Source organism: Equus quagga, chromosome 1 (genome assembly GCF_021613505.1).
Source record: "Equus quagga isolate Etosha38 chromosome 1, UCLA_HA_Equagga_1.0, whole genome shotgun sequence".
In the NCBI taxonomy this organism is placed as follows: domain Eukaryota; kingdom Metazoa; phylum Chordata; class Mammalia; order Perissodactyla; family Equidae; genus Equus; species Equus quagga.
The window spans coordinates 94,160,554-94,178,014 of NC_060267.1; the positions used below are offsets into that span (position 1 = coordinate 94,160,554).

The window sequence follows — 17,461 nt, forward strand, 5'->3', positions numbered from 1 at the left end:
AGCTCCGTGGCATGAGCTGCTCTGTGTTCATCCCAGAGGGAATCCTGGGAGCTCTCCCATGAGCTCCGTGGCATGAGCTGCTCTGCGTTCATCCCAGAGGGAATCCTGGGAGCTCTCCCACGTGCTCTGTGGCACGAGCTCCTCTGTGTACACCCTAGAGGGACTCCTGGGAGCTCTTCCACATGCTCTGTGGCACAAGCATCCTGCAATTGCAGAAAGAGACTTCCTTGTGCACCTGAGTTTGGGACACCTGGGTTAAACAGAGCCAAAGGAGATGCTTTGTGCAGGACTTCTCAGGGCCTTTACTGTGCTAGTGTGCTCTGTAGAAGAAAGAGGCATTTCCCAAACATAGGTGCCTGGGAACCTCTTTTCTGTGGAACACTCATGGGGTTAGGGTTCCATAGAGCACACTTTGGGAACCCTGGCCTGGTTCTCAGAGGGATGGGTCCGTGACAGCGATGCTGCCTTTGGAGGGCCTGATGGGGGTTGGGGAGAGGGCCGGCAGTGAGGCCTGGAGATGGTGGAGTGACCATGTGCCCTCCCCACAGGCTGGAACGAGCTGCTCATCGCCTCCTTCTCCCACCGGTCCATAGCCGTGAAGGACGGGATCCTGCTCGCCACCGGGCTGCACGTGCACCGGAACAGCGCCCACAGCGCGGGGGTGGGCGCCATCTTCGACAGGTGGGGCCCAGCCCACGGGCACGTCCTGCTCGTCTGCTCTGTTTGTGAAGGTTATAAATGTGGGAAGTAGGGACAACTGCGAGGAGGAGAGTGGCGTCCCCAAGTCCACATCTGGGGTGCTCGACGGCCAGTGACCGCTTGGTTAGCGTCCTTCCGGTGCTTTGTAAATCCTGTGCCTGGGAAGGGAAGCGGCCTTTTCTCAAGAAGCAGAGTGGATTCCACGGTAGACGGTGTCTCATAGCGTCATCAGGTCCGACTTGAGCTGTGCTGTGATGCGTCGCAGCCCGTGTGCGCCCTGTGCGCTGACCTGTGCCTGCCCACTCGGCTGTGTCTGCCCCCCCTCCATGGAGCGCAGACGCACACTCCCTGCACCTCTGTGGGGCAGCACGGTGGTGGGCAGGCCCACGCCGGGGCCCCGAGGCCTGTCTGTCTCCATTGACACTGCTCTCCAGAAACAGGCACATTTGCGCTCCCCCAGGCGAGGTGGGCAGGAGCTGCCCATCCCGGTCTCTGGAGGCCTGGTCTCCGTGCTCAGAGGGCCCACGCCAGGTGTGGGCGTCAGCTTCAGCCAGCTGGAGTGGGAGGGTCTGGGAGGGACGTCACAGGGCCCCTCGGGTAGGGGTCCGCACACAGGAGCCGTGGGTGGGGAGGAGTAGCTCAAGGGGAGGAGGCAGTGGGAGATGCCCAAGGCGAGCCCCCAAATATGGGCCCGGAAGTTGGAGGTGAGCAGAAGCCCCCAGTGGTGACCCCCGGGGGGAGTAAATGCAGGAACCCTGCTGCCCTGTGGGTGGTCCTGATGGAACGGAGCAGCGGCCTTTGGGCTCCCTGGAATGTGCCAGGTGCAAAAGGAGGTGTGGCCACATCCTGTGGGCGAATGCTGGTTTAAATAGTTATGGATGTGTCTTTGCTGCAGGACTTCTCAGAGCCTTTACCAAGCTAATGTATGGGGTCGCCACCAAAGGGGCTGAGGGTGCAGTGTGTTTGCCCACAGAAGCCTCCTTGAGGGAACACACCCGTCTGGGACCTGCTTGGCTGTAGAGTTGCAGCCCCAGCCACACACCCAGCTGACGGTCTGTGGTCCCAGCTGCTAGGGGTGACGGTGATGGAGGCATCGGGTGACAATCTCTGGGCTCCCAGAGCAGCGTCGGAGCGGCCCGGCTTTTCCTTGCCCTTCCCGTGAACGGAGTGGGAGGCTCCATGCCCACCTCTCTGCAGCTCTGCCCTGCCTGTGGGCCAACTCTGGGCCCTGCGGCCGCAGACGTCCGGGCGCCTCCTCTCTCCCACCCCGTCCTCCACACTCCCTTGGGTGTTTTCTTGGGCTGCAAGCACATCCCTCCCCAGCCTGCAGACCTCAGGGGCTCCCCTGGCCCACAGGGAGAAGCCTGGGCTCTTCAGGGTGACTGTCCAGGCCTGCCTGGGCCACCTGCCTTTGCTCCCCTGCAGCCCGCCCTCACCACCACCTGCCACTTCCTGGACATGACTGTCAAGTTTTGGGGGACGGCAGATGGCTGATGAGCTTGGGGAGCTCAGGCTGTGTGGGGCTGTAGATAGGCCAGGGGTCCAGGATGCTGCTACGGCTGGGGCAGCTGAGGGTGGCCTGGGGAGGGCACCCCGCTATCTGACGAGGCTGCGAAGGTTGCTGTCCTGGGTGGAAATCAGTAGTTGGTGCTAAAAAGTGGAACGCAGCCCCTATGTGGCAGCTGTGCAGGACTTAGGAGGGCCGCGTCCTGGGGACATGGCTTTGCCGAGGACTGAAGGCAGCGGTCATGAATGCAGGGCCCCAGGCTTTGCCACAGACTGCGATGCCCCGTCTGCAGCTGAACAGGACGGGACATGTGGCTGTGGACTCTGCCCCCGAGATCCGGGCCCCTGGCTCACCCTGACTCAGCTATCATCGGGTTCCTCCTTAGTCTCCAGGTTCCCAGAATAAAATCCCACAGGCAGACCCTCTCGAGGGAGAGCAGAGGGGAGGAGCCCATCCAGGGCGGGACCAGGCAGGCTGGCGTGGAGCCTTCAGGCCCTGCCTGCGCAGCACCCTGGTTTGGCCTTGTCCTTCTCAGCTGCCTCCAGGGCCACACTGGGCTCCCTGCGTCCTTTGGGTATTTCTGGGGAGCCCTGGCGAGGGGCACGGTCTGACTGGGACGCTGGTGTCTGCCTGCCTCCTCTGCAGGGTGCTGACGGAGCTTGTGTCCAAGATGCGCGACATGCAGATGGACAAGACGGAGCTGGGCTGCCTGCGTGCCATCGTCCTCTTCAACCCAGGTACGGCCTGCCTGCCGCGCCGTGTCTAGACTGGGCGTCAGCCCTCCCGTGCGGACAAAGGCCCCAGGTTCTCCTCCCAGCCCCACCGCTCACTGCCTCCCTCCTCCGGCCCTGGTGTCTTCTCTTTACAAGGGCAGGGTAGCCACGCGGCCTTTTCCTCGTGGCGCCTGGGAGGGCACACGAGGCGGCCTCTGGATGCAGTGGGGCTCAGTGAGCTGCGCTCGCCCTCAGTGGTTTGATGAGGCCTCTGGCGTAGCTTCTGGGTCTACTGTCTGAGGTGTGGCACTGCTTTGCACCCAAATCCTGGGCTCCAGAAGGGAGACAGACCCTTCTCAAGTTTCCAGTGACAAAGTTCTGGAGGCCGGACAGTCCAGGCCAGTGTGAGCAATGGGTTGGACCTGCCCTGGATCCACATGTGTGCAGCCGATCCTCCACCTCAGTTGCTGTGTGGGAAGGGGCCTTCTCGGAGCTCCACGCTGGATGGGCTGAGGCCGGGGTGCAGGCAGGCCCCCACCACAGCCCCACATGTCTCGGGGCTCTGCTTTCCCTTCTCTCAGAGCCTCTGAGGTGACAAATGCTAGCGCAGTGCTGTGTGCTGGGCCCTGCGCCCAGCAGGGGGGCCCCCGGGCACAGCTGGCCAGGTCTGCCCTCTGGAGCTTAGCAGGCGCTGCCACGTGAAGGAGGAACATGGCGTAGACTGGACGTGCAGGATGTGTCCCGGAGGAAGTGCATTGAGAAGACCACCAGTGAAGTGGGAGGGTTGAGGGCTGGGCCTGACCCTGGGGCGCGGGCAGCCCCGAGGGTTCTAGTGGGCAGGGAGCGGGGCGGAGGGGGGGTGGTTTCTGTGTTCGAAAACTCACCTTGCTGTCTGTGGGGGTGATGGGGGCGTGGAGGGGCAGGTTCAGGGCTGCTGGGGGCTGCTAGGGAGGGGTGGGGATGGGACGGCCCCAGGGGCAGCCGGCCCCCACCACCTTGCCTTGTGGAAGCTCTAGCTCTGAGGAGCGGGCTGGGGTGGGGATGGGCGTCCTCTCGTGGGGAGAGCCCGTGTCCGGGGGCGTCCATCACCCAGGTCTGTGCTTCGAGCCTGGGATCCCGCCAGCACCGGAGGCTGAGCCTGGTGGAATCCCCGTTCAGGTTGTGCATGGCTTGGCTGCCGGTCCTGGCTGCGGAGCCGAGGCCTGGGCGTGGGGCCATGGGGACAGAGGGGAGAGCCGGAGCCAGGCAGCCCCAGTGCTGGGGAGCCGAGCTACAGAGGAGCCGAGCTTTTTCCAAAGCGTGGGGCCATGATGCCGTTGTGGGATGTGGGACTGCCAGGGCGGGGCTGGCGTGGACCCCTGGTCTAGGGCTCGCAGGTGACCTGACAGCAGGTCTGTCCCGCAGCTGAGCCGCTGTGGCCTGCACTTGCTCTGGACCAGCCGCAAGGGGGCCAGCGTGGGCTCCAGCCTGTGTCCTCCGTGCCACTGAGGTGGGCCACACTTAGCTGGAGCCCGACCAGGACTGTGAACCCAAAGTGGGACACCACGCGGTGGCTGCTGTGGGGAGAGAGGGAAAGACGGCTTCGTCCGATGCTGGCTCAGGGGGTCTTGGGAAATCCCGGGAGACCAGGAAGCAGAGGAGGCTTGGCAAAGCTGTGCCCAGCGCGGTGGCCCCTGCTGGCCCAGAAAGCCCCGGGACGCTCACCAAGATGACCCCAAGAATGACCCTCCCTCCTTAGCCCCCACCCCTGGGCCCTGGAGGTTTGGCCACCCCGGTCCTAGGCTTCTCTGTCCACAGGCAGAGCCCCCCCCAGACCGGGCTCCTGCTCCAGGCTCCCCAGACTCAGGATGGCCTTTGGGCCTCCCCCTCGGTGTGGGCCTGGCTGTTTCTGGGGAGAGGGTCCAGAGTGTCGTCTTCTCAAAGGGGCTCAGACTCCCGTGCAGCAAAGGCTGCAGGCGTCAGCCAGCCCTCTGGGGGCCGTGGTGATCAGGACAGGGCGAGGGCAGGCCTGCCGCACTTTATAGCTGGGGAGCATGGGTGTCAGCAGGTCCGGGACTACCCGAGATCCTGTGGCCAGTGAGTGGCCGAGCTGGGACTCAAGTCATGGTGGCCTCAAGGGGACAGAGCCCACTGCCCAGCAGCACACTGCGGCCTCATCCAGGCGGGGCTGCAGGGAGCCAGCCTAAGGCCCACGTCCGGGCCAGCTTCCCAGGCGAGGGTTCTGACTGCGGCCCCTCCCCTTCGCAGACTCCAAGGGGCTCTCGAACCCGGCGGAGGTGGAGGCCCTGCGGGAGAAGGTCTACGCGTCCCTGGAGGCCTACTGCAAACACAAGTACCCCGAGCAGCCGGGAAGGTGAGTCTGCTGCGGCCACCACCCTCAAGGGGCTGGATCCTGACCTTCTGCCCCGGGAGACAGGCACTGGCCCCTCTGGCGCTCCAGTGTGAATTAGAAGGCGACGCCCTCCTCTTCGGAGGGGCTCGTCCTGAGCAGGGACGGGATGCCCTCTGGGCCCTGGCGCGCACACACTCGCACACTCTCTTTAGCCCCACCCAAGAGACGGGCCGGTGCTGGCGCCCAGTAGGTGCTTGTCTTTGTGGAGGACGTGCATGAAGGCAGTGCCTTCCTGCCCACTAAAGGGAACCGCTGGGGGCAGGGTTGGCGTGCTCACCTCAGGAGGGACTGATGCCAGCACATAGTAGGTGCTTTATAAATGTGTTCAGAGTAGATGGCCGTGGTTGGGCTCAGAGCTTGCCTCTCTTGCCCGCCTGACTGTGGGCCCTCGAAGGGCTGGGGCCGGCTCATCTCCAGGTCCACAGTACTGGGCGCACAGTAGGTGTACAGAAGGGGCTAACGGCCTCACGATGTTCCAAGTCTGTTGTTCTGATCCTGCCTGTCCTTCAAAAGGGCATCTCCGGGTTTCGGGGTGTAGGGGCCCCCGACGCCAGCAGGCCTCCCTCTCCCCTGCCCACCCCTGGCACACACAGGGTTAACCGTCCGCTCCTGCTCAGCCCTCATCTGGTTTGGTTTAAAGTGAAACATCCCGGAGGACGGGGAGGAGGACGGAGGGGAGGACGGAGGGGGCGGGAGGCCGCGTGTTTTTCCTGGCTCCACGCCGCAGCCCATCTCCGCCAGCTCAGCAGAAAACAGCTCGTTCTCTGGCAGCACTCCAGCCCGCAGGCTGCGCTGCTGTCCTGGGAACGGGTGTGCAGCGGCCGACCACGGGGCGCTCCCCCTGCGGTGCAGACAGTGCTAATAACTCGCGAGGCCCCACAGCCCTCTGAGGGTCGGTGTGGAGACACCCGGGCAGCCGCAGGGGCAGGGGCAGAGGTGGACGCCCCTGGGGGAACATTTGGCCCAGTCCCCACGTGGCACAGTCCTTGGCGGCAGAGTGGCTGAGCCTGACATTCCTCCTCCAAGAGCCCCCCACCTGCCCCCCAGGTTCTTCCTGGGAAATCCCTGGGGGTGGGCAGGGCCTGAATGATGCCCCCTCCCATCCGCCCTCTCTGGGCGTCCCGTGCCCGCAGGCCAGCTCCAACAACGCTGGTCCTGGGGAAGGGGGGCGCCGGTGGGGTGCGGATGTGGATGCTTTCTGCGAAGGGCTTGCCGAGCATAGACCTGCCCCCTAGCTCAGGAGCAGCCCCACCTCTGGTCTCCCCACTGCAGCCAGAGGCATTGCTGATGCTCAGATCCATTCTCACAGCTTAGAATCTATTCTATCATGCTTAGAATCCTGCTATAGCTCCCTCTTGCCCTTAGAGAAAGCCCACGTATTTTAATTTCCCCACCAAGCCCTGTTCAGCCTGCCCCAGCCTGGTGGCTGTCTTGCCACTGGCCCTTCATCCCAGATCTCCACTCCATGGGTCTTCTTTCGGGGTTTTCCTGCCCGCCCTGCACTCTCCTGCCTCCTGGCTGGGGCGTGCTCTATTTCCACTGCCCGAGAGGCCCCTGCTTCCTGCTCTGAGGCTCGGCTCCGGCAGATCTCGTGCTGCTGCAGCTGCAGGGGAATCAGACTGGGAGACTCGTCCGGTCCCCGGGAGGCAGCCAGGCGCCAGGGCGGGCGGTGGGGGGGGGGGGGGGGGCCCCGCCCTCCCGCCTGGCGCTCCTGCAGGTTCGCCAAGCTGCTGCTGCGCCTGCCTGCCCTGCGCTCCATCGGCCTCAAGTGCCTGGAACATCTCTTCTTCTTCAAGCTCATTGGGGACACACCCATCGACACCTTCCTCATGGAGATGCTGGAAGCCCCGCACCAAATGACTTAGGCCTGCTCGCCCGTCCTTCGTGCCCACCAGTCCGGCCACCCTGCCTGGCCGCCAGCTGCTCTTCTCAGCCGAGCCCCGTCCCCTCCCCTTCTCTGCCTGTTTGGATTTTGGGGCGCAGCCTGTCACTGCTAAGCCTAAGAGATATGTTGCCACCTGCATTATTTTTAATACTGCTCACATTCGGACCTGGGCAGTGGCTTCCCGGGCGGTGGCCAGAGTGGCCGGGACTGGTGTGAGCCCAAGCTGGCCCATCAGGCTTTCCCCAGAGGAGCTGGGGCGGCTCCCGGAGACCCCCACACCTGGAGCCGCTGCTGGGGAGGGCGGCGTTGTTTTGGTCATGTGTCGCTGGCTTTTGGAATCTCCCGGGTGGTCCTCCTCGGTTTGGAGTGCCCCCTCTTGGCTCCTGTCAGTGCTGGTGCCTGGCCAGCTTGGCCCCACCCAGGATCAGGAGGAGGGGACAGACTCGGGGGGGCACTGATGTTTCATTGCCGAAGACCCCATGTGCCCTCCGGGAAGACAAGACGGCCTCTGGGGCGAGCAGGCTTCCCTGCCTTCAGAGTGGAGGGTGAGCACCTTTTTCCAAAGATGACTTGTGATTTTGTCCCCAAGCCAATCAGAATGGGAGCCGACTTCTGTGCAGGGTTTGGGGTCACCCACCCACCCCTCCCGCCTTGGTTTTCTCTGTGCATCGTCCTGGTTTCAGCTTCTTCCCCTGTGCAGTCCTGTCCAACCCAGGGCAACCACACAGCAGTGCCACCCTCTCCTCAAACCCACATTTTCTCTTAGTCTATAAGGAGGGCCAAGGCTAGCCCCTGGTTCCTAGAGGGCTAGCCCAGACACGGGCCCTGCTGAGCTCTCATGGGCAGAGGTCGCCACCCGGGAGGTCCCAGGGATGACAGGGGAGGAGGACGGCTCCCTAGAGGGTCTTTGAGCAGCTGTGCGTGTTCGCGGGGAGGCAGGAGGCCCACGGGAGGCATTGAAACCAGAGGGCCTTGCGGGCCGTCAGCCAGGCAGGGAGGGGCGGCGGGGGCTGTGTCTTGCAGTCTGCTGGTAGAGGGGCCTCTTCTCTGGCTGTGTTCTGTCTAGAAGGCGTGGAATTGGGGAACTTCGAGTGCCAGCGTCCTCAGGCTGGCGCTAGATGCCCCTTGGGAACAGCCAGCCCGCTGTCTTGCACACAGCCTTACGTGGGGGCTCCATCTGACATCTGCCCTGGGGCAAGGCTCCCCGTGCAGCCCAGCTCCCACCTGTGCTGCGTTGCCACCAACCTGGGTGCGCACTCACGCGCTGGGCTGGGGTCCCTCAGGTGGAGCCGGCCCCTCTCACACTGCAGCGCCCTCCTTCTGGTCTGAGTCCTTTCCCTGTTCCTGCCTCGCACCCCACGAACCCCGTGTTTGTCAGTAGTAGGGCCTGGACGGGGACGGTAGGAGTGGGCTGTGCAGGAGGGGTCCTGTCTCGTCAGCCCCTGAGGGATGCTCGGGAATGCCGTCTCCCTCCTGCTGTCCCCCTGCAGCCCAGGAGCTGCCTTCCCCAAAGTTGGCTTCCCCAGATGGCACAGGGTTGCCTGGGCTGGGCCTGGAGAGCCACCTCCAGGCCTCCATGGGGAAGAAAGTGGCCATTCTTCTCCCAGAGTCCCTGGCCTGAGTGAGCACGGATACCTGGGCAGAGGCTGTGGACCACTCCACCGATGCCTCCTTCCACCCCGCCCCAACGCGGCAGCCGCGGAGGGCATCCCTGCCACGTGGGCACTCCCCCGACCCCCTTCAGGGCCTGCCCAGCTCCCCCTGCTCCCAGACTCTACCTGGAAGCCGTGGTGGCCTGTGGGGCGTGGTCGTCACAGGCAGAGTGACACTGGCACCCGGGGTCTTCTTCTTGGGGTCCCCCGATTTGTGGGAACCTTAGACTGCCCCCACGCAACACCACTGGTGCCTTTTGCAGCCTGGCGCGCCCCGTCGTCCACGCCCAGTCCCTTCCACTGCCCCAGCCCTTGGGAACATGGGGGCCTTCTCCTGGGGTCAGCTGCTTCTTGGGAACTTGGCTGTCACCGGCCCTGGCTGGCTGTCCAGAAAGCACTGAGGCCCCAGGCCACAGCCTCCCGAAGCCAGACCCCCTCCCCACGCCCCCCTCCCCACCGCCCACAAGCCCATGCAGCCTCCCGCAGCTGCCTGCCCCCGGCCTCTTGGGCCTTCGGGGCTGTCCTCTCTCCTTGTCAGTCCGCTGTCATCATTGTCGTGTGTCCAGTGCTGTTTGTTTAAGGGGGTTACACGTTGGGGAGGGCCCCTTGCTCAGTGGAGAGGGTGAGTAACCAGGCCTTCAGTAGTAGTTCCAATCTGGTTCAATTAAGGTGATTTTTTGTAATTATTATTATTATTATCATTATTTTGGTGGGACAATCTTTAATTTTCTAAAGATAGCACTAACATCAGCTCGTTAGCCACCCATCCCTGCCTTGGCCTGGCTGGACGCTTCCTGGGCCCTGGGCTGCCAGTACGTCTGACATGTTCCTCGGCGTCACCTCCTGCTTTGACATCCAGATGGGGCTTCCAGGCCCAGGAGTGAAGATGACCACACCCCCTGCAGAAGGGGTCGGCAAAGCCATGCTCTGGCTTGCCCCCTGACGGGTATCTCCTTGGAAGCTGGCCTGCCCAGGACGTTCAACCAGCTGGCCTCGTCACCTAGAAGCATGCGGTCTCTGGGGGAAGACGGCCCCACACCCTCGGTTTTCCAAGTCCCGACGTTCCCAAAGGATTTAGGCTGGCAGGCAGGCGGCAGGTGCTGGAGACCACGCCGGAGCCCCTCCTCCGTTGGGGCCCAGGAGGACCAGCCAGCCGTGCAGCCGGTGGGTAACCCGCTGATGTTGTCCCCATCATGGAATTAGGCGCGTGGCCTGGTCCCTGCCCACGCAGGTGTGGTGTAACATGTCTGTGCTGTACAGAGAGGAACTGCATGGAGCCGCACGCCGTCGACACAGCACACGCGTAGCAGTTACCAACGTTCTGTGTTTGTTTTTAACCAAGACTTTTCCCCCCCATTTTCCTGTAAATTTGCTTCATGTAAGCAAGTATATAAGGACCCCACCTTTGGTGAAATCCGGGTTCAAATGAATATCTCCAGGCCAGGGGATGCATCTATTTTAAGATGCTTTGGAGCAGACAGCTTTTGCAGTTCCTAGTCCTTAGCAATGCCTTAGCTGGCCGCGTAGCTCACATTAGAGAGGATGACAAAGACATACAGAGAGTAAAGATAAGAAAATGTCTAAAGCCTCGGGAAAGGTAAAAAAAAAATCTATTTTTGTACAGACGTAATTTTATCCCTCGTGTATACTTGGGTGATACGGCGGGGGGGCTTGTTTTGTTTCTGCTTCCAGAGTCCGGGTGAAAGCTCGAAGTGACGGGCGGGCGGAGGCGGCCAGGGGAGGGAGGGCCGGGTGCGGGCTGGGCGGCCGCTGCCGGGAGACCCTTCCCTGTGGTCCGGGTGGGCCTGAGCCTCCTAGGGTCTTCTTCCCCTGTCGGGTCCTCGTTACAGCCTCGCTCTGCTTTGCCCCCGGTGCCAGCCGGCCTTCCCGCGTCCCGTCTGACTGTGAAACGCCTTCCGCACGTGGCGGTTCTCTGAGACAGCGCGGCCCGGGCTGGCATGGACGGACAGTGGGCTGAGGAGTGTGGGGAGGAGAAAGCCGTGAGAGGAGAAACAAGCAAAACATGAGCGTTTAAAAATACATCACCCTTCAGTTCTCGTTTGTTCCGGGGGCTTCCTGTTCGGGTCTGGGGGGCAGCCACGCAAGGGGGCCTTCAGCCACCCCATAGTGGGATGGCCTGCTGGGCTGGCCTGACCTGGGCTGGGTCCTGATGGTGCCTCAGCTGTCACCCGACCTGCAGTGGTGGCCGGTCCATGGCAGCGAGACCCCAGCTTGGGCTCCTGGGCTCCCCTCGGCTGTTTTACTTTCTCGGTCTGCTCGTTCCACGGCTCTCCTGGGAGCCCCCTCGGGCCTGGGCTGGTCCAGGGGCTGCCCTCAGCATCCACGGGCACTGGGCGTGCGGGCACTTGCAGAACCCACCTGTGGCCACCTGCCCTGCCCCGGGCTGTCTGACCTGCGTCCACACTGGCCCGAATGGGCAGGAGGTTCCCACACAGGGCCACATAACGAGTGATGTCATCTAACTGCCCCATTAACAGCCAGGTAATGATGCCCATCTGCTCCAGCCCGTCTGGGGCAGGGCCTGGGTGCAGCTTGGCGATGGTGCCCGAGCCCTCGTGCACCTCTGTCTAGCGGGTGCCCTCCTGGAGAGCCCCAGACCCTCGACCTGGGAGGGGGCCTTGAGGGCTGGGGCTGCCCTGTGTCACCAGACAGTTGGTGCTGAGGGCGAAGGTCGCTCCCAGCCGGGAGGGGGTGAAACCTTACAACAGGGAGGTCGGCGACCGAAAGGTGGGGCTCCCCTGATGTCCCCCCCGGGTGTGCTCACACACACACACGCATTTACACACACAGCCCATCTCACACAGCACACACACAATTCCACGCGCTCTCACACTCAAATACACACGCACACACCCCCTCATGCACACGCTCGTTGTCCTGGGTGTGTCAGTCAGCCCCAGGGTGATGGGCCACTCAGGGAACGGGGGGGCCCATGGGCCTCTGTTGGGGAAGCTGGAGGCTGCCTGCGGCCATGTTGGGTCACCATGCCACACTCCCTTCCTGGGGGTGTGGAGGGGCGGCTGCCCCCAGAAGCTCTGGGCTGCTCCATGGGCCCCAAGCATGGCTGAGCGGCAGATGCCAGCGGGACTCGAAGCACAGGGACGACCTGAGCCCAGCCTACTGCAGGCTCTGAGGGCCCCGTCGGCCACCTGCCCTCCCCAGGCCGGGGCATGACCTTGCCCACCAGTACTGCGCCCCCACTTCCTTGAAGGTGGGAGTGGGGGGCGCTGTCCGAGGCGCTCGCCAGCTCCACCTGCAGTGTAGCCTCCCGTGGCCTCTGGGCCTTCCTGGGACTGGCACTCTGGTTTCCTGTCATCAGAGCTCTTGCATACCAGCCGCAGGCCCCTTCCTTGGTCTGGAGAAGGGGTCAGCCCTGGGGGGCCTGGAGAATTGGGAGGGTTGCCTGCCCAGGAGGGGCATCATCCTACCTTCCACATTCCCAAGCCCACTGTGTGTGCCTGGCGTGGGGCCTCTGGCTCCCTGGCGCCCCCTCCCCGCGGGCCCAGCCCCATCTCTGGGCAGGGCCTCTGAGGAGTGAATGAGGACCTTCAGGGAGGTCTCAGGCAGGCTGCAAGGGCTCGGAGGCGGGGCCTTCAGTGGGAACTCATGACCGTGCCCTGCGGAGAGCAGGCTCAGTAACTGCAGGGGGAGGAAGGGGCGCCGGGGTCTCTGGGGGACCTCGGAGAGGAAGGTCCTGGGTTCCCAGGGAGCGGTGCTGCAAGGGCAGACCCACGTCTCCCCGAGGAGCCATGCGGAGGAGGCCCCGGGCGAGCACTGAGCTGCTAGGCCCCTTCTGTCTCTGACGGCTCGGGGTCGCCTGGCCTCCGCAGGGGCCACTCCTCCCCCAGCCAGGATCCTCCAGACGTTCTGCAGGACGCAGGCTCCGGGGAGCACAGCCGGAGGGGCATGCCTGGGGCAGCGCTGACCCTGGGGTTGGGGAGCAAAGGAGCCGGTGGGCGAGAGGGGGCCGAGGTGGGTGAGTCCAACAGCTGACTCCTAGGGTGAGCAGGGCCTCTGGTGACCCCCCCCCCCCGGGGACAGGAGCGCCCCCTAGTGCCTCCGAGCTTCCAGCAGTCAAACGGAGACCCCAGGCTGCCCACGGGCATTGCATGGCGGCCTGGCCTCGGGCCTCTCTGCTGCCTCTGGTTGCCATGACAACATCTGCCCAGGGCAGTCCCCCTGGACCAGAGATACTGGACTTGGTAATCTTATCACCAGCGGGATCAGGTGGTGTCAGACCGAGCCAGTAGGCCTCAGGGTTTGTAACTGGAGAGGTGAGGGTGGGGGCCGCGGGCTTTTGGATGGGACAGTGCTGAGCACGCACCCTATACCAGGCCCTCTGCTGGGTGCTGGGGCCCAGCGACAGGAAAGGGCTGGCCCAAGCAGGCAATGTGATGGGAGAATGAACGTGCATGGGAAACGGGGGCATTCTGGAGGGGGCCCTGGCCCTGGCAGAGGACACGGGGGACACGGGAGCCGGTGCCATCACTGGGCCCAAGGGCAGCAGTACCCGGAGTGACTGGAACCCAGTGGAGGTGGTCAGGGGGATCTTGGGGACCTCAGGCAGGAATGGGCCGGAGCAGGGAAGGCTCAGGGAAGAGGGGGCTTGTAAAGATGCAGTTCCTGCATCCCCAGGCCCCTAACGCCGAAACGGATCTGTCCCCAAACCCGGGACTCCCTGGTAGTGTGTGTGAGGACCGACCCTAACCAGGACACGGGAGAAGCCGCTGCCCTGCTGCCCTGCCATCGTGGCATGGGTCCTGGCCCACTCCTGCTGGGCAAGTGTGGACCTTGAGGGCGCAGCCAGCCTGTGGCCTGTGGACTTTCTCATCCCTCTGCTCCCGAGGGGCCGTCCCGGCCAGTGGTGACCTCGAGGACTCAGAGTGTCAGAGTGGGCTGGCCACTTTAGCATTTCCACCCCCCATCCAGCTGCAGGTCCCTTCTGCACAGATGCCTAGAGAGAACCCAGAGGAGGCTAGGGGGCTGCAGCCCCGGCATATGCAGACCCTCAGGAGGTGTCCAGAGGCAGGACCAGCCCAGCCCGCAGCCCTCTGGTGATGATGGACCTAGAAACCCCAGGCTGTCAAAGGTGCACCGGGTCCTTCTGGATGGAAGGTCCAGCCCTGGGGCCCGAGTGTGAGGCGGCACTGCCCCCTGCTGGAGGCGCCGGGGCAAAGCCCGGAGTCCCTTCCTGTCTGCAGGTGGTTCCTGCAGCCCCTTCCGCACTGGGTCCCGTCCCCTGCACGTACAGTCAGCAGGAGCTGCACGGAGCCTGCCCCCCGGGCGACCCCCCATGCCGACTGAATCAGAAGATCTGGGGTGGAGCCCGCCCCAGCTTTGTAACGACAGCCGGGGGTGGGCTGTGCAGCCCTACTGTGTGCTCAGCCTGGCGTGGGAGGTGGAGCTGGGCCTCAGTTTCCCCATCTCCACAATGAGAACAGAAGTCCCCACGTCCCAGGGCCGTTGTGACGAAAGTGTACAAGACCTTGTCATCCAGAAAAAGCTCTGAAGTTGCTGCTTCCTGTTTTATTCTGGCATGAAGAGGCTCCAGCGCACGCAGGGGCACGGACCTGGGCGAGGAGGGGCTGGAGCCCTTGGGGATGCGGCCGGGGGTCCATCTCCGGAGAAGGCCAGGGCCTGGGGCCCAGGAGGGGGCGCTGGGGAGGGGGACCCAGGTTGGGCACCATCGTGCCCTTGAAGGTGATAATCCAAGGTTGGGTCAGAACCACCTGTGAGGGCCAAGCTGGGGGCGTTGGGGAATCCTGGAGAGGGGACTTAGTTCATTCATTCGCCCATTCATTCATTCACTGGACAACACTTGTCAGGCCCAGGCCCCAGCCTGAGGGGCTCTCCACCTGACTAGGCAGGGAGGCCGGGGAGGAGGGCTCCTGGATCTGAACCTGGAGCACCTGAACCCCCTCCCCTGCCATCCGCAGCATGGCCTTGGTGCAGCTGTCCCTGACCCTGAGCCTCAGGCTCCATCTTGACCCCCGGTGGTCTGACCTAGCCTGGCAGGGCTGGCTGCGGTCTCTGACTCGAAGCCTGTGGGGCATTGTGCTCAGCACACGGTGCAGCCGAGAAAACCTGCTTCCGCCCCTGGGGCCCGTGTTGGTTCCCGTGTCGGTTCCCGTGTCGGTTCCGGTGTCAACAGGGCAGAGGTCAGCCCAGAGCTTCCAGGGGAGCCCAGGCCCACAGCCCAGAGAATGCGTGGCGTGGGGCCGAACTCACGCGCTTCACGGCACCTCCCCGGCCGCCCTGCCTCCCGGGGTGGTGCTGATGTGGCAGCGCCCGGGCTGCGGTCCTGAGGAGCCTGCTCTGGCTGCAGAGCCGCAGGTCTCGGGGCAGCCACCCTGAGGTGGGCCTCCGTCCTCCCTTCATTCCTGCACCGGCAGCTGCCCGTGCCTGGCCCATCCAGGGAGGCATGAGGGTCGGGAAGCCCGGTCTGGGATCCAACCCCAGCTGGAGCCGGGTGGGCAGAACATTTACCTCCCTGGCCTCAGTTTCCCCTCTGTGGACGGGTGGGAATGGTACTGAGCTGGTGCAGTGAAGCCTCGGAGTAGAGGGTAAAGGATCTCGCGAGACGAGTGGCCCCATTGCTCAGGTAAGAGACTGAGGCCGGGAGAGGAGATTGTGGGGGTCAGCCAGGGCAGTGGACCCAGGTTCTGGCTTCCAGGCCGTGCTCTGGGCGTGAGCGGCCTGGCGCCCGCCTCTGAGGAACTGCCAGCTGTCGGGACAGGGAGCGGGGCTGACCCACAGCAGCCCGAGGTCAGCATGGCGACGGCCTCGGGGGGCAGGTGTGAGCCCAGGGGCAGAAAGAGCCAAGCCTGCCCCGGGGGATGGGATGGTCCCCAGGCTCAGGGTGCCAAGGAGCCCCACAGAGACGCCTGTGGGCCTCACTTCCCATCTGCTGAGCCCTCGGGGCAATGGGGAAGGGCCTGGGTGGAGGGCCCAAACTCTGAGGCTCCCCCCGGCACGTCCGTCTCCGCTCGGCGAGGGCGGGGGCTGCGGCCGCTCTGGAAGGCAGTTTCTTACAAAGCTGAACGTCATCCAGCTCTCTTGCTCCTAGGTATTTACCCAGCTGATTTGAAAACATACGTCCACCCCAAACCCTGTGCGTGAACCCTCATGGTGGCTTTATTCGTAATGGCCAAAAACTGGAGGCAACCAAGATGTCCTTCAGTGGGTGATGGACACACAGACTGAGGTCCATCCAGACGGAGAAATATTCTGAGCAATGAAAAGAAATGAGCTGTCAAGCCACAGAAAGACACGGATGAGTCTTAAATGCATATTGCTGCTTCGAAGCCAAAGAGAAAAGGCCATGTATTGTCCCATTCCATGTATACGACGTTCTGGAAAAGGACAGAAGCGTACAGCTGGCAAACACACCACTGGTTGCCAGGGGTTCACTGGGGGAAGGTTGAGTAGTTGGAACACTGAGGGTTTTTTTTAGGAAGGTGAAACTATTCTCTAGGATACCGTAATGGTGGATACACGACACGATGCGCTTGTCAAAACCCACGGGACTTAGAGCACCCACAGGGAGCCTTGCTGTCTGTCAACTTAAAAGATTACTCAGGAGGGCGGGGAATCCAGGGTGCAATGCAGCCTGTGACAGAAGAGGCCACCTGGGGCACAAATGTAGGACACGACCTCACTGGAGTGGGTGGAGGAAAAAGCCGCTGGCCTGATAGCTTTGGAAATGAGTGTGGTTTGCAGAAATACAGGAGAGAGGATGTGTGTGTGTGTGAGACTGTACCCCAGCTGATAAAGCTGCTTCCCCGGGCTGTGGGTCCACAGCTATGACGCTGCTGTCCACATACCCTGGAACTGAGCCGTGAACCGTGGCGGGAGCCAGGCTGGCCACCTCGGAGGGGGAGTCACAGGTAAGCAGAGGGGATGCTAGAATGAGCCATGGGTGATGGATTAGAGTTGGAGACATCAGTATGGACTCAGGTTCAGCTTCACACAGATGGCCACATACAGGAACTTCTGTAGATATGTGTGCGTTACACGGGTTAGGGGACACACGTGAATTTCCTTGCTCTGTCAGTTGAGAGAGACTAGAAGCAATGGGAAGCTCCCAGAAGCAACGAGCACACCAGCACCCAGAGCTTGGGGTCTAACACCATTCTCCAATGAGAGGACCAGGGATCCCTGGAGAAATGGCTGATTCTAGGGCTCTGGGCAGGAAACGTGCACAATGCACCCGGAGCATCGCATTGTGCCAGAGGTAAAGAGGTGCAGGAGCAACAGTGAAAACACAAGAGGTGCGTCCGAGGGACACAGGGGCAACCACACAGCTCCCAGCCGCCAGGGCTGGAACAGCTGCAGCCGGAGCAGAAGAAATAAAGTCGTACTGGATTATAACTCGAGTATAACAGAGAGGTCTGCGAGTTCCTCCTCACATAAATAAAGGGCTGAATAAATAAACAAATGGGCTGGAGGAATTCCAAATGGTTCATGCAGATGCTCAGGCCGCCCTCGCGGAGGGGGGAGCTTAATCCTACTCCTTGACTGTGGGCTGTGCGGTGACTTCCCGATGAAGAGGAGAGCACAGGGAGGAGAAGACGAGTAACGTCGCAGGGGAGA

The 17,461-nt window shown here is 63.0% G+C and overlaps 1 protein-coding gene across 10 annotated transcripts in view; it reads left to right on the top strand.

The window, feature by feature from the left end:
• Nucleotides 1–10,890, top strand: part of RXRA (retinoid X receptor alpha) — a 101,296-nt gene extending 90,406 nt beyond the window's left edge. For all 10 annotated transcript variants that reach the window (XM_046663174.1, XM_046663148.1, XM_046663184.1 and 7 more), the window contains exons 7-10: nucleotides 549–681; nucleotides 2,852–2,943; nucleotides 5,167–5,272; nucleotides 7,029–10,890. In XM_046663174.1, the coding sequence (XP_046519130.1) occupies nucleotides 549–681; nucleotides 2,852–2,943; nucleotides 5,167–5,272; nucleotides 7,029–7,176 (479 nt within the window). In that variant the 3' untranslated portion in view covers nucleotides 7,177–10,890. The remainder of the gene's footprint in view (nucleotides 1–548; nucleotides 682–2,851; nucleotides 2,944–5,166; nucleotides 5,273–7,028) is intronic.
• The last annotated feature ends 6,571 nt before the right edge of the window (nucleotides 10,891–17,461 follow it).